Source organism: Dipodomys ordii, unplaced genomic scaffold (genome assembly GCF_000151885.1).
Source record: "Dipodomys ordii isolate 6190 unplaced genomic scaffold, Dord_2.0 Scaffold96, whole genome shotgun sequence".
Classification (NCBI taxonomy): domain Eukaryota; kingdom Metazoa; phylum Chordata; class Mammalia; order Rodentia; family Heteromyidae; genus Dipodomys; species Dipodomys ordii.
The window spans coordinates 951,328-967,274 of record NW_012267312.1 but is presented as its reverse complement, the minus strand read 5'-3'; the positions used below and the strand labels follow the sequence as shown (position 1 = coordinate 967,274).

The following is a 15,947-nucleotide window of genomic DNA, read 5'->3' as shown; positions in this document are numbered from 1 at the left end:
ATCTTATAAATGCGTTAGAAACACATGCATGAAAGAAAAAACATTAAAATACATATCTAAGGGTTCATTTTCCTGACATCACATTATCTGACCTTTTCAGCTTGACTCATACATATACTATGTCTTATATGGCAGGAAAAAGTTATACCCAAAAAGTTATTCACCAGAATACAAATTTGGAATTTTCTTTTATCCCATATAATGAAAACATACATGAACAAGTATATAAGGAAAGAGGATTAAGGTATCACATCGGTCTAATAGAGTTTCAATACAAACACAAATGATAAATGTCTCCAAATGGCATTTATTTTTTGTATGTGCAGTTAAATATAATTTGCTTCAGTAATTTAAAAAACTCACAATAGCATTGTATATTCATTTACTTTGCAAATAGAATATTACTTTGTATATGTTTTAAAAATTGAAACAAAATAGACAAAGATAAAAATCTGGACATTTAAAATTCAGTTGAATTAATGGCCATTCTTTTTTTTGGGGGGGGGTCTGGTTGTGTGGCCTGAAGTCTGGGCCTGGGCGCTATCCCTCAGCTCTTCAGCTCAACGCTAGCGCTCTGCCACTGGAGCCACAGTGCCACATTCGGCTTTTCTTTTCCTGCTTATGTGGTGCTGAGGAATCGAACCCAGGGCCTCATGCATGCAAGGCAAGTGCTCTACCACTGAGCCACCTTCCCAGCCCCTTAATGGCCATTCTTTTCTGAAATTCTTTATTGTGGAGTTTAAGAGCAAAGAAATTAAACTAATACTCTAAAAAGTTTGAAGACTGAAATTTGGGAGTTTTATTTGGCACAAAACCTTGTTATTACAGAGATTTTGGAAAGAAAATTATATCTAAGGTCTCAGTTGTAATTTCTATATTATGTTATGAAATTTTATGCTTTTAAAATATATGATACATAATAGATTTAAAAGTGATCATGAAAAAATTTTAACTCTCTGTAATAAACTTCTCTATCAGTGTTTGGTGCTAGAATCCTTGTTAATACAGTATTAATTATTTCACCAAACACTGATAGAGAAGTTATTTCTGGAAAATGTATCTTTATTATTGCTATAGATTATCCTAGCTAAATATTTGCTTTGGCTTTGTCATTTTCTCATTAGTTATAGTCAATTGAAATTTTTATGAATTGAGCTGAGTATCTATATTTGCTCCTGTAATCCTAGCTCCTTGGGAGTCTGAGACTTGGAAGATCAAGATTCAAAACATCCTGGGTAAAGAAGCCCAAGACCCTCTTATCTTCAATCACCCTTCAGAAATACAGGGCTAGGGGTATGGCTCAAGTAAGAGAGTACCAGTTGTAAGCTGAGTATGTTCAAGCTCCCATACTTCCCCTCCACCCAACTCCCCCAGGCAATTACAAATTGGACTTTGAAGATGAATCAAAATTGATCCAATGTTCGATGCCTTCACCTAACAGTGCTATTTTTCACCTATTGGTCCTTGCTTGCCTTCAGGGGTGTCAATCACCTATAAAGAATTTTCTCTTGCTCATGTGCAGCATCAGACACCAAACTTCTCCAGGACCCTTCTATCAATTCCATCAATGCAGTGAGTGACATTAATGTTGCTTTAGGTGATAATGTAAAGTTCTTTAAAGACTGTCTCATCTTTCTTCATCGTTCTTCTTATACATCTTGTATTTGCCTCTGCTTCCATAACTTTTAATCAAAATCTAGTTTCTGCCTTCTTGTAACATTGAACGGAGAACAATTCGTTGTGTTTAAAATCAATTGGAAAGGCTTTTGCTTCCTGACAAAAGTTACAAAAAGACATTGCCCCTGAAATCTCCCTCTTTTTCCTTTCACTATTTAATTCTTATTTGGAACTCTGCATGGGTCTTTTTAGTGTATTAGAATATTAGCTTAACAGTTTAATCAATAGAATTGTGTATTGAGCAAACATTAGTTCTCTCCATTAATTCCTACTGCCAATTCCCATTGCCTCTGAAATAAGAATTGAGTTCAATGTTAACTTTTTATACTATTTCCTAAGCTTTTTAATAGTAAAAATTACATACAAACATGTTTTTGCTTTGCAAAAACATTCCACCTAATTCATCACTTTTACACATAGTCTACCAATATTTTTCTAGTCCATGCATATAGGTCTGATAAATTCTTTATTGTTTTTCTTTAAGTAGTTGTACAAAGGAGTTGCCATTTGACAAAGCAGTACATGAGTACAAGGCTCTTGATTGGTGTCACGCCCCCTCCAGTATTTTCACTTGCTTTCAACCCATCCCTTCCCTTATTTTTCTTAATTTTGTGGGATATGCAATGAATTAATGACTGCATTTTCCCCACTTCATTCCTCTACCCTTCTCCTCTTGGCTTCATCTACCCGCTTTCAAGTACTCATACTGGTGTTCATTTTGTTGAAGTGTGAATTTTCATTCTAAAAAAAATTACACGATTGGAGCTCTCCAAAGAGTATACTATACTTTAGTCAATTCAATTCTAACCACTTGCATACCACCCAGTGTTTTTTTTTGATTGTGATTAAGTGATTACATAGTTTCTAAGTCACAAGTTCATTCTAACTTTCCACCCAGTGTTTTTACTTATATAATTATAGTCACAAGCATGCAACATTTATTTCTTTGGTACATTCTTTTTAATGGCCAAATGTGATGAATCAAAGTTAATGTTGGTTTATTATAAGTAACAGTGATTTGTACATCTCCTATTTTCAAATCTTTTTAAAATTTACTACGTAAATATGATCTGTGTTTTCACATCTCAGTCATATGTAATAATTGCAATACTTCTTTCATTGAACACAATGTATCAGTTAAATTGAGGTAGTTCATTTAAAGTACCACTCAATTATATCTTTATCTATTTTTATCTAACAAATATGGAAGTGTTTTATGTAAAATATTGATTAAAACTATAATTTTTATTTACTCCTTTTTTCAAGACTTTTTTCCATTAATATGGAATGAAACCAAAGATTAGAGACAGAATTGTTGATTTGTATCTTTTTTTTAAAATATGACATGTAGCCTTTATCACAATAGTACTTTTCTTGGATTTATTTAGTACTTTGTAGCCTTATACTACACTTACTTTGATATTGTTTTGGACCTCCTCATTAAACATTGTTATTATTATATATTAGTTGTGCAACAGGGGTTAGATTTCCATGCATGCTTACAAGGTATCCCTTCAACCATGCGCCCTCCATCATTTACCTTTATCTCCCTTCCCCCTTATTAAGACAATTTCAACAGGTTTTATTTTTCTATGTTCATATATGCGAAGTACTTCAACCATATTTACCCTCATTTGCCCTCCCCAGGCTTCCTCCTCATTCTGATAACCACACTCACCAAAGACTATTTTAAATATTTTATTTTTGAAAGTATTCTATTTTGGTCAGAATCACCCTTTCTATTGCTCTCTTTCCCCATCTACTATAACCTATGTTCAAAAATTTTCTTTTAGCCATGTGTTGGCAGCTCACACCTGTAATCCTAGCTACATGGGAGACTGAGATCTGAGGATCGCAGTTCACATCCAGCTTGGGCAAGAAAGTTCAGGCAGGAAAGTTTGTGAAACTCTTATCTCTAATAAACTACCAGAAAACTGCAAGTGGTGCTGTGGCTCAAGTGGTAGAATGCTAGCCTTGAGCTGAAGAGCTGAGGACAGCACCCAGGCCCAGAGTTCAAGCCCCATAACTGACCCCCCAAAATTCTTCTTTTCTTTTCTTTTTTTTTGTTCAGCTGTGGAGTTAAAATTTTTCAATGAGATTCTTTATGTCATCTTCCTTTTTAGACAGCAACTATTTTGATATTATTCACCCTCTATCATTCTTTTTCCCTCTTTATCTTCCACATTGTCACCTAAACTCTCCCTTAGTTGTTATCAGGTAATATGTGCATTAATACACACACACACACACACACACACACACACACACACACATATTTACATATGTGTGGCTTTAATTCTAAATTATGCAGATGAGCAAAACATGCATGGTACTTGGATCTTTAAGCTTGGCTTACCTTGCTCAACATGTTAGTCTTAAGCCCCATCCATATTCCTACAAATGACATGATGCCATGGTACATAAATATACACATATATGCATATGTATATATAATACATAATATTTGACCATTTGTCTATTGAAAACAAAGCTGCAAAAAACAAAGCAAGTGTCTTTTTTGTATATTGATTTAGATTCCTTCTGATACATGCCAAAAATGTATACAGTAGGATCCCAATGCTGATCTATTTTTAGTTGTATGAGAAGCCTGCATATTGATTTCCATATTGACTGTACTCATTCACATTCTCACCAACAGTGTATGAGGATTTCCTTTTCCCTTTCATCCACTCCAGCATTTGGTGTTGCTTGTTTTCTTGATGACTTCCATTCTGACTGTGGTGAGATTATATCTAAGTATAGCTTTGATTTACCTTAATGGCTAAGAATGTTGAAATTTTCATCATGTATCTATTAGCCACTTGTCTTCTTCAGAGAACATTCTTTAAAAATACATTTCCTGAGTTAAAAATCCTTTTAAAACTACTGAGTTGTCATTTTAGTTTTTAGCTACCGTTGATTTTCCACACAGTATTACTTATTAAGCTTAAGAAATCATGAAATCTCTTAAGTTGAGCTATGCTCATTCCATAGACTTTAACCTGAACTCAACATTTTCTGTGTATTTTTTATTTTCTCTTGTTTTATAATATCTATTACAATTCATTTTTTAATTTGGTTGGGTTTCTAGTTGACATGGCAGTTTATGAGTATAATTCATCTTGATCAATGTAATTTTTCATCATTCTTCCCTATCTCTCCCAACTTTTTTTATTTTGTACTATTAACCATTGAATTAAAGGTAACTTTGCATTTTTAAAGATCTTTCTGGTTAGTTGTTGAATGTTGTGGACCACTGTCATCTAGTTTTCACTGTTTTCTATCTTCTTCTGTCTTCTATGTTCCATGGCTGCATAGAGGCATTCAAATTCTAGTGTGAGCCTTGCTCTTTATATTTAAACTCCTTTTTCTCCAAACATTTGAAAGATAACCCCACTCAAATCCTTAAACAAAACATTTATATTTGAAATATTGAAATATTTTAATTGTGCAAAAATAAACTATTTCTTGTTCTTCATTCATCTGGTCTTCTACTTTTTACATTAACTTATGTTATTGTTATTATAGAGGTGATATATATGTATATATATATATATATATATAAAAGAGTTAGTAATAAGTACATTTCCTTTTATATGTGTCTTCTGATCCCTCATTCTCTCCTGTCTCCACCTATGAATTGTATAGTTCACTTTCATCAAGGTCCAGTGAGCTCTACTGCTATATTTTTTAACTCTTTTTCCCTCGAGTTCTGTGCCCTTCCATGTCCCTCTTGAAGATATACATGAGATACACCATACATAATGTAAACAACACAGAATCATCAAAATATAAAAATTGAAAAGAAGATTTCTTATTTCCAAGTCTTGGAGTTTATTTTGATATGCATTTTATATAAATAGCTCCCCTCTATTTTCATGGGTTCCTTTTTTCAAATTAAATATACGTCTTGTGATGGTTATTATTTAGTAAACAGCTTGTATCTATCTTCTATGTCTCTTATTTTTTATATTTCCGATTTCTTTCTAATCCCTTCCTCAGGTTAATTGTCTACAACTCATATTTTATGCTTAGCAATATCCTTTGTCTTATTTCAAATAATCTATTGAACTTTTAAAAATAAGATAGCAAGCCTCCTACATTCTAATATGATATTTAAAATTTCTCATTTTATTAAACTTTTAGGGTATTTTTCAAAGAGTCAGAGTTATCTCCTCTCTTCAAAACTCATATCACCTTGGAAATAGCCTGAACTCTTTCATTAGTCAAATAGTAAAACTATCATGGCACAAATATAATTTGGGTTTCAGAGTTCTGGCATACAATTTTTGATTAAGAAGCAAGAAGTTAATGAAAATATTTTCCTAATAAAGAAGAGATTAACAAAGTAGAACCTCTGTACAAAAAAGTACCTATTGGAAAATGTGATCTAATGAATGAAGGTAGGAATTAATCTGTCTTCTAGAATTATTGTTCAGTAATTCATGAAGCAAATTAACTGGTCCTTGTCCATTCTTGGGGAAAGTAGATTTTAATTCATCCTAATAATGTCCCATAAGTCATCCCACATATATCATTGGAAATTATCCACACTATAATTTTCATCCATGATTGTTTTAGATAGCTATTCACGTATCTTTCAAAAGCCTGCAATTCATGATCTCTCTTCACTTTGATTATAATTTTAGGTTTCTGAGGCATATATTCTTGTCGAGTCTAACAATTATTCATAGATATATGATAATAACAACTACTTAGTTGAGATGAAGCTAGAAAACATGTGTATGAGACAATTTTCCCATTTTATCAGTGTTTTTATTTTATGTGTATGTACACAAATATGTATTATACACATACATATTATATATGTGTGCATGTACATACATATTGAACAGAAAGGTAATGCCTGTTGATTTTGCACAGCGAAAATAGGTAACTTTATTCATTATCTTAATCAGGACATTCAAAATTTCAAGCTCTGTCTACATGTAAGGAAGACATTATTAATTCAGTGAAATCATTCATATAGCATAGTAATAAACTAAGTTTTGAGTTTTGATTTTTTTTTTTTTGGTCCAGTTGTGGGGCCTAAACTCTGGGCCTGGGCGCTGTCCCTCAGCTCTTCAGCTCAAGGCTAGCACTCTACCACTTGAGCCACAGCACCACCACAGCACCACTTCCGGCTTTTTTCTTTTTGCTTACGTGGTGCTGAGGAATCGAACCCAGGGCCTCATGCATGCAAGGCAAGTGCTCTACCACTGAGCCACCTTGCTCTACCACTGAGCCACCTTCCCAGCCCTTGAGTTTTGATATTTTAAATTGGATTTAGTATCCAGTCTAAATCATCTTTTTGAGGAAAACTGTCAATATAATGATATTTTGTGATAGACATAATGCTCTTGTGTAATTTATTCACATTAAACAAAAATATGAATTTCATGCTTTTATATTATTCAAAGATGAATACCATGTTATATTTTAAATCTCATGAACAATTTGCAATGGAAATTAATGTTGACTTCTATATTTGCCTTTATGAAACAATATTGAGTGTGCAGGAGGCACCTTTGACCACAGAAACTACTGGACAATCCATGGATGGAACCAGAATGAGTACGATAGACTATATTTGAGTATTTACCATATTTATAAAGATATTATATCAGATTTTCTAGTATAGTGACTTGCAATTTAACCTTTGGTAATGCTACACCTTTGTATTTCTGCTCTCTCCAATATAGTAGCTGCTCTATAATTTCCATCCGTGATTGTACCAAATATTCACATTGTTTGAAGACCAGTTCATAATCTTCAAGCCATATGTGCTTTTCAAGCATATAAAATATACCTAGTTTTACCAATGTTTGGAAGTTTGTATTGCCTTCTTTTAAAATAATTTAAAATCAAATAATAAAATATGCATATTTACTACCATTTTGGACAATACAATTATAGGTATTTTACTGTCATTCACACTTGTGATAAAGAATTTAATCAAAATCTAGTTATGGCATGTAAATATTCAGTATTCAGGTATGGAAACAGAATTTTTATGGTAAATAATCTGGAGGTAAACCTGGCCACATTTTCTGCTTGACAAGGATAGCATAATATTGAGTTTATTCTGAAAATCCAGTCAAGTAGAATATTCACAAGACAAAGGAAATTAAATAACTTATTAGTATGAAATATAATTGCAGAATTTATGTTAGTCTGACATTATTTTTTCCTTGCCTTATATTTATTTCTACAATGTATTAAATATAGATATGTATATTTAGTGTGTATGTGTTCATTTTTACATATGAACATATGATAAAACTCATATTCCAGATATTCTCAAACTGATAGTTTAATATAGGTTCCGACAAAAAATATATACTGGATAGTCAAATAAAAAGATGTGTAGATTTCAAGAAGAATTTTCAAGGATGAAAAACATCATTTCTTGACCCCAAATGATTTCAGAACCTCCAGTGCTTAGTAGACATATGTGCGCCAGTCCAGAGGCTTAAAATCACAACCTGGACTCTGTCTCTGAGGGATTTTGCTGAAGGCTGGCACTCTATCACTTGAGCCACACCCCTACTACTGGCTTTTTGTTGGTTAATGGAGATAAGAGCCTTCCCAGGCTGGCTTTAAACTGTATTCTCAGAACTCAGCCTCCTGAGTATTTCAGATTATAAGTGTGAACCACCAATGCCCAGCTGAACTGTAATCTTTTAAACTGTCTGTGCAGCACTACCTCAAGTAATTACTTCTGTATTGGTTCACATATAATTAGTTAATACCTGAGATAGACCTGAAGAGCCAAAACAACTGTGCATACTTGTGAAGTAGTAGTTAGTTTGCTTTAAATTGGTGGCATATAAAATGTCTATCAGATATACCTTTAAATCTACACCAAGAAAGATTATGACACATACAAATTATCCCTTTTGAATTCAGAGAAATCCAAAATATACATTATGTCCATAGGCCTGCATATTGCTAGCCAAATACTTATCTTAAAGATTTATATAACTTTTATTTGAAAATTTAATTTTAAGCTAATACTTATTTCTTCATTTAATAAAATAAATTCTTTTTTTTTTTTTTGCCAGTCATGGGGCCTGAGCTTTGGGCCTGGGCGCTGTCCCTCAGCTCTATAGCTCAAGGCTAGCGCTCTACCACTTGAGCCACAGTACTACTTGGAGTTTCTTCTGCTTATGTGGTGCTGGGGAATCGAACCCAGGGCCTCACGCATGCAAGGCAAGCACTCTACCACTGAGCCACCTTCCCAGCCCAAGAATAAATTATTTCAATAAACTTCTATGCACTAGGTGTTATACTTGTCTTCCTTGCATTTATTTTGAATTAAAAGGTACCTAAGGGTATATAACTTTCTCTTCAAAGCTATCATGATAATTGCTAACAATGTCATGGCATATATATTGCTTTTATGTTAGTGTTTATCTTGGTGTGAATCAAAAGCCCTTTATTTCTTTCACTTCTCTCACAAGCCATACTTTGTAACTAAAATTCTACCAAGTTACTAATTTATGTTAATTTGTTGAAACTCCTTATTAAAATGCAAATGTTGTCCTTTGAAGGATAACACTTTAAACCACTATAAGCCATTAACACATTTTTGAGATTTGGTTTATCAGCTTAATTAGATAGTAATTGAGTTTGGCCCAGAGGAATTTGGTAAATTTGACATTTGTACAAGGGAAGAATCAACACAAGACAGGTCCATCAGCAAGTTTGGCCAGACCTTTCCTACATGCTTAGAATCACAGTAGTAGAATGTTTGTTAAGATGGCAAAGCCACCTTCTCTTGAATGACACATTAGGTGATAGTGCCCCTTGCTCCAAAAAGGATTATTTCCTAGAAAGTGTCATATTTTTGCATGTACCTTAGAATACTTTAATACTTTTTAAAAGAGAAGTAAAATTATCTTAACACGATTTGCTGATTTATTATTAAATGATCATTTCTGGTTTGCCATGTTTTTATGTGGCATTACATAAGCATTTTTTTAGATAGTGGAATAATTAGGGTGAATTACCTTAGAGCACATATTCTCTCATTTGCCACATGGAGTAATTTGGACTCTTTTTTATCATTCAATGACTTTCCATGTGTTGACTTAATTTTGAGGCTAAAAGACAGTCACTTGTCTTCCATATTTCTCTCATTTATGAAACACCAGTATTTAGAACCTATAGTTGTGCTATTATATAAGCAATCCTTAAGGATGTTCTATTGAGGAAAGTTAACCATATACAAACTAAAGATTTTTATATTCTTACTCATTTTAAATCATGTATTCTTAAAATTTTTGAAAATTTTTCCAATGTCATCTTTATCAATTTCAATGGGTAACAAATTATGTTACTGTTTTTGTCTAGAAAATAGTTTTTGATAGATAATAATTTTTGTGTAACATAATAGGAAATATATAGATATATTGAGACCTGTGTCATAATTTGTGGCAACAAGATGTAATTTTTCTTCTTGAGTTTCTTTGACGTCTTAAATCATAAATGAGACAATAACCACATTGTCTCATTTAAATCATGGAGGAAAATATCTCTGTTTGAACACAGAACTAACTTTATTTCGTACAGTTATATGAGCCTTCAAGATAGAAATTTTAAGAATGAGCCCGGTGCCGGTGGCTCACGCCTGTAATCCTAGCTACTCAGGAGGCTGAGATCTGAGGATCGCAGTTCAAAGCTAGCCCAGGCAGGAAAGTCCATGAGACTCTAATCTCCAACAAACCACTAGAAAACCAGAAGTGGCGCTGTGGCTCAAGCGGTAGAGCGCTCGCCTTGAACTGAAGAGCGCAGGGACAGCACCCAGGCCCAGAGTTCAAGCCCCATAACCGACCAAAAAAAAAAAAGAAATTTTAAGAATGAAAAAAAGCTAAAGTTTATTTAAAACTTTATAAATGATGCCCATCCCTACTTACAGGGCTAAACTTTTCAATACTGAAAAGTTCGTATTCAAAATATCATACAAATCAGTTTTGTTTTGTTAACATTTATACTATACAATATTATAATAATGTATAAATTATAATATAAGTTATAATAATGTATTGAAGTTTCCAGTTTTAAATAAAGATAGCTTGGGTTTTTTCTTCACATTGCTTAATTTTTGTTGCCAGAAAATGTAGATAGCATATTATTTTGGATATATAATGATATTAATAAAATGAATTAATGTGGCAATAATGCACTTTTCCTAATGGTATAGGGATATAATAATATAAGCTAGGAATGATTGTTAGCAAAAGCAAGTTGATTTTCGAAGGTTAGACAGGATTTGTTCACATCAGAATTCAAAAGTATATAATTATTCTAGGCATAGTTAATGAAACTCAAATGAAAAAGCTTAATCTAAATATGAGTATCTGGATTTTACATAAAGAAGAGAAAATGAACATGATACTTGCAATTACATTGATTTTTAATAACCATCTGAAATTTTTATTAAACTAAAGTAAAAGTCAGTCAGTAATATAATTTATTCATTATAGACCTGCATGTCTATGTCAAGAAGAGTGATGTAATTTTAAGGAATAGATAGTAAAGTAGACCTCTAAATTCTTACTCTATTTCAATTCAATTTTTGGTAGTCCCTTGCCTAGGAAAATTATGATGTATCTTTATGTGTCAAAACATTTATATGTGTATATATGTTACACAAATAAGAATAAGTATAATTTATAAGTTTCCCCAAAATAAGTTGACAGTTTCCCAATGATGTCAAAGAGTTTTTTTATTATTTCTATTTCTTGTGAAAATTCATAAACTCACCCCTTTCTTTTCTCTACTCAACTGATATATACTACTTAACTTCAGTTATCTGTGATGACTGGATACTATGTGTTGAGGTAATAAATGAGTAAAATATCTTCCCATAACTCAGTCTTCATAAATATGATGATGCAATAGTTTAACCTTTTTGTAGAGTTTAATGTATAAAACATGGCTGACCCAGTACTCACAGGTTATTGTAAACAGAGGCATTACAATGTTATAGATATTATAATGTCTTTTGTATTACAAAAGATTATGAGTTATTAGTACTTCAGGACAGCAAGAATTGTAATCTCTTTCTCATTTCACTCTAGTCATCTAATATGACTGTACCTCTGTTTTTGATTGCTCTTATTAATTGTAAAAGTTTTGATAAATTATGGTGTTCTTTTTCATGTCTGAGCATGGAATGAACTGGATGTTTGATGATTATCCATATATTTTCTTTATTTTTAAATTAAGCTTTTATTGTGAAAATACTGTACATAGGGGTTACAGTTACATGACCAAGGTAATGAGTACATTTCTTATCCAGCATTGTTGCCTCCTCCTTTGTTTTGCCCCTACCATCCCTTTCTTCCCACCCCCTCACCTACAGCCCCCCCCACCTAAATTGTAAAGTTCGTTTTTCAACATAGCGTCTTGTACATCTCATTGTTGCAGTGGGACAATCTGTATCCCTATTTAAACAATATGTTTTCCCTCCCCCCCAAATTATACCAACATCAAAAAGGCTTATCTCACAGTCTTAAAAATAGTCACAATATTCATATTAATAGAACTTTCCCTTCTTGTGGTGTAATGGCTGTTTCTCTGAAGGGTATAATAATAAGGCTAATAAGGGCTTCTAGTTTAAAGAAAATTGAGAAGAGATTTCTAGAACTAGATATAACACTTCAATTATTTGAAATGTTTTGTACATAAATAGATACCACATAATGTCCTTGTAAATGAACTTTCCATTCAACTATCAGGTAAAATAGTCTTTATATGGATGTATGGTGAATATTTGTTATGAAAAAACTATTAATCTATATGCAAGAAAGTAACCTGTGACCCAAATGTGTTCACATAGTGAAATGCTTAACAATTAAGATGTCAGAGAAAGGGTGCTGCTTATATTCTCTGAGCCTTGGTTCAGTATTATGGCTGATGCTAGATACTATTTGCTGAGAGACACGATTCTGCACTTCAGAACCATATGACTAGCAGTAGTTAGTATTTAAGCAAATCTCATTTTATTTAAAGTTCCTCTATACACCTTTGTACAGCATCTTTACAATAAAATAAAAACAAAAAATTTCCTGTATGCAAAGTATAATTAGCCACAAATGCTAAAGAAGTAAATATTCAAGTTTTAAATTTTATTTTGTCTAAATGAATGTTAGTAGTCAAAAGTTAATTTAATTTTAGTCTTTTTGCCTTATCATACTTGAGATTTCATGCTATGGATACTCCATAAACTGTATATATTTATTTACATAAGTACCAATGTGAATTTAAAGAGCTTAGAGCATTCCAAATATAAACAATGAAAGAAACCGCATGTAAATGAAGAAACAAAGAAAGACAGAAACTACTAAGTATTAATTTTCTTTTTACAAAAAATATGAAGAGTACAAATGTCAGAACCTTTTGGAATTTGCTTGTCTTATTTTGAGTGACACTTAGTTGTTCTTCAAGTATTTTGAACTTTTGATTCTAAACAAGCTTTGGGTTAATAACAAGATCACTAATTATTAAAAAAGAAAAAAAAGTACAGATTGTTCTCTTCTCAAATATTTCCCTAGTAACAGAACAATTGTTCTCTAAAAGCAGTTACAAAATGTATGTCATTAAAAACAGGTAATTGTACCATTATATAAAATGTTAAAGAAATATGTGCACTTATATGTTGTTATCTTTAGCTCAGAGGTTAAAGCAGCTAATTTAAATAAGAAAAACACATTTATTAACTTAGAAACATTATCACCAACGTAATCACCAGCCTAGTAGAATGTATGTAAATCAGTAAATTTGACTTGTGCTGTTGATTTACTATATATCTTTAATGTCTAATTTGTCAGTGAAATTTTCATATTCACATAGCTCTTTGAATTATATTTTAATTGGTGAAATGTCTGGTTTGGAATGGTGAAATAGAGACTTAATTTTTAAATTCCATATTTAAATGCTAAGTCATAATCTTTAAACTCTATCTTCTCTTGTCATTTAAAATAGAAATTAGAAATTAATATATAGTATCATTCTGTTGATAATGAAGGAATGCCTATAACCAAGGAATGTTGATTTAAGATACATACAATAAACCAATTTTGTAAAATATGTCATTTAATTACATTATTGCAAAAATTAGCACAATCTTGTCAAAAGCTGTGCAGCAATCAATGCTGTGTTAGCATGATTATTGTCCAAACTTCCTGAGGGACTCTGCCACTGAAACCCTTGGCTGACCCCATCAACAGGCAGGTGGCAGTTGATCAATTCAAAGCAAAGTTATTGGGAGAATATTTTCAATTACAATAGTATTGCTGCCTATATTGTAGACAGAAGAGAGCAGGGGTCATTAGTCATTCTGAATTTGCATGCCAAGTAGTATTTATTTCTTGTCCATAAAAGAATAGGAAAAGAAGTGTTACTGGCAAGTGCCCCAAAATCTCAGAGCAGTAAGTCCTCCTAGTTCTGGTACATGGAAGCCAGTTAGGAAAGTAGATAACCAGTGCTCCCTTACTTCTAAAAACTGGAGTTCTTACTAAAATTCATTTTGCAATGTAATCTGCCTCAGCTCATTTCAGAAGAAATTAGCACCAAGGATAGGAGCTAATATCTGAGATTTGAGGCAGACCCATATACTCTAAAGGTACTTACTACCTCTTGAACCTCCATCAAGACTAGGAAGGAAAGAAATTCGAAGAATTCTTTTGTTAGGAACAAAAGTATACTTCTATCAAATCCCATACCAAGATTTCCAGGACGCTTATTAAAACTTAAAATTCAATTGCCCAAATTATGCTTTTCTTAGGATAAAACTACTTTTCTCACAACCTTATTGTTGACCTTTTGTCTGATAATCATGGTGCTTATATGTATGTGTTTATAACATGTTTCTAACACTGTTCAGAAGAGGAGAATGTATAAATAATAAATAACCTTATTATTAGATTTATCATAACTAGTTTCTTTTTAATCCACTTTCAGCCATCTGTCAGCTATAAACTGGAATCTATATAAACTCAATGAAAGACTTTTTATTATTTGGAAGCTAAAAGAAATTGTTCTTTTGTATATTTATACCAGCACACTCTCCGTGAAGAAACAATGGTAGTGATGACTGAAGATATGCCTTTGGAAATTTCTTATGTGCCTTCTACTTATCTGACTGAGATCACTCATGTCTCACAAGCCCTATCAGAAGTAGAACAACTTCTCAGTGCTCCTGACCTCTGTGCTAAAGAGTTTGAAGACCTCTTTAAACAAGAGGAGTCTCTGAAGGTAAAAGAAAAGGCAATTTTATTTACATTATACAGGATGATTGCATTGATTCTTTGTTGTCTGAAAATGATTGGCTTGCATTCTATGCATAATGAAGACATTTTGTTGCACAAAATTCATAAAGCTGAAAAAGCAACTTCAGAAATCTGAGCTAGAAATACTTCCATAAATTTCAAGAGATAGTGTGTAATGCTTAATGTGAGGTGGACTTCCATGATAAAGAAATAGACTTAAAAATGTTCTCATGACCCCAGAACAGAAAGAAAGAGTTAAAAAAGGTAGTTACTCCTCCATCAATATATTTCTTTCTTCTCTTCAAGGATAGTCAATTAGACAGGATTTTAAATGATATCCATTGCATGTTGTTTTAGATTTATATTTCCCTTATATAATGTGCATTAATTTTAAAATTATTTTTACTCTTGTTATTACATGAAATAGTATGGAATAGAAATCAGTAAAATAAAATCAGTAGTACATTCTTGAGCACTCCAGAGGTTCAGACAGAAAGAGCACAAGTATAAGACCAAACTAGACTAGTCAGACCCTATCTAAAAATATAAACAGGTGCTTTAGTTCAAATGGTAATGTATTTGCTCACTGGTGAGAAAAAGGATTCAAGGATGTTAAATATATGTATGTATGTATCTATGTAGTTGCATATAGAGACAGTAAAATGAAACACAACAAAGACTGAAAAAAGGCAAACAAGAATAATTAAAACATAGTGAAAGATTAAATAAGGTCAAAGTTCATTGGGTATATATATGAAAATGTCACAGTGAATCCTCTTTATGATAAAATGTTCACTAATTCAAAAATAAAGCAAGAAGAACAAGAAATGAATACATATTCTCTTTAAAACTATCATCTACAGGGCTGGGAAGGTGGCTCAGTGGTAGCGTGCTTGCCTTGCATGCATGAGGCCCTGGTTTTGATTCCTCAGCACCACATAAGCATAAAGAAAAAAGCCGGAAGTGGCGCTGTGGCTCAAGTGGTAGAGCGCT

At 32.4% G+C, this 15,947-nt stretch overlaps 1 protein-coding gene across 1 annotated transcript in view; it reads left to right on the top strand.

Annotated features, from left to right (window-relative positions):
• LOC105993437 (dystrophin-like) overlaps positions 1-15,947 on the top strand; it is a gene marked incomplete at its 3' end in the record, with an annotated part of 1,816,642 nt that overhangs the window by 856,979 nt on the left and 943,716 nt on the right. The window contains 1 exon segment of the mRNA XM_013026710.1: positions 14,746-14,940. Coding sequence (XP_012882164.1) covers positions 14,746-14,940 — 195 coding nt within the window.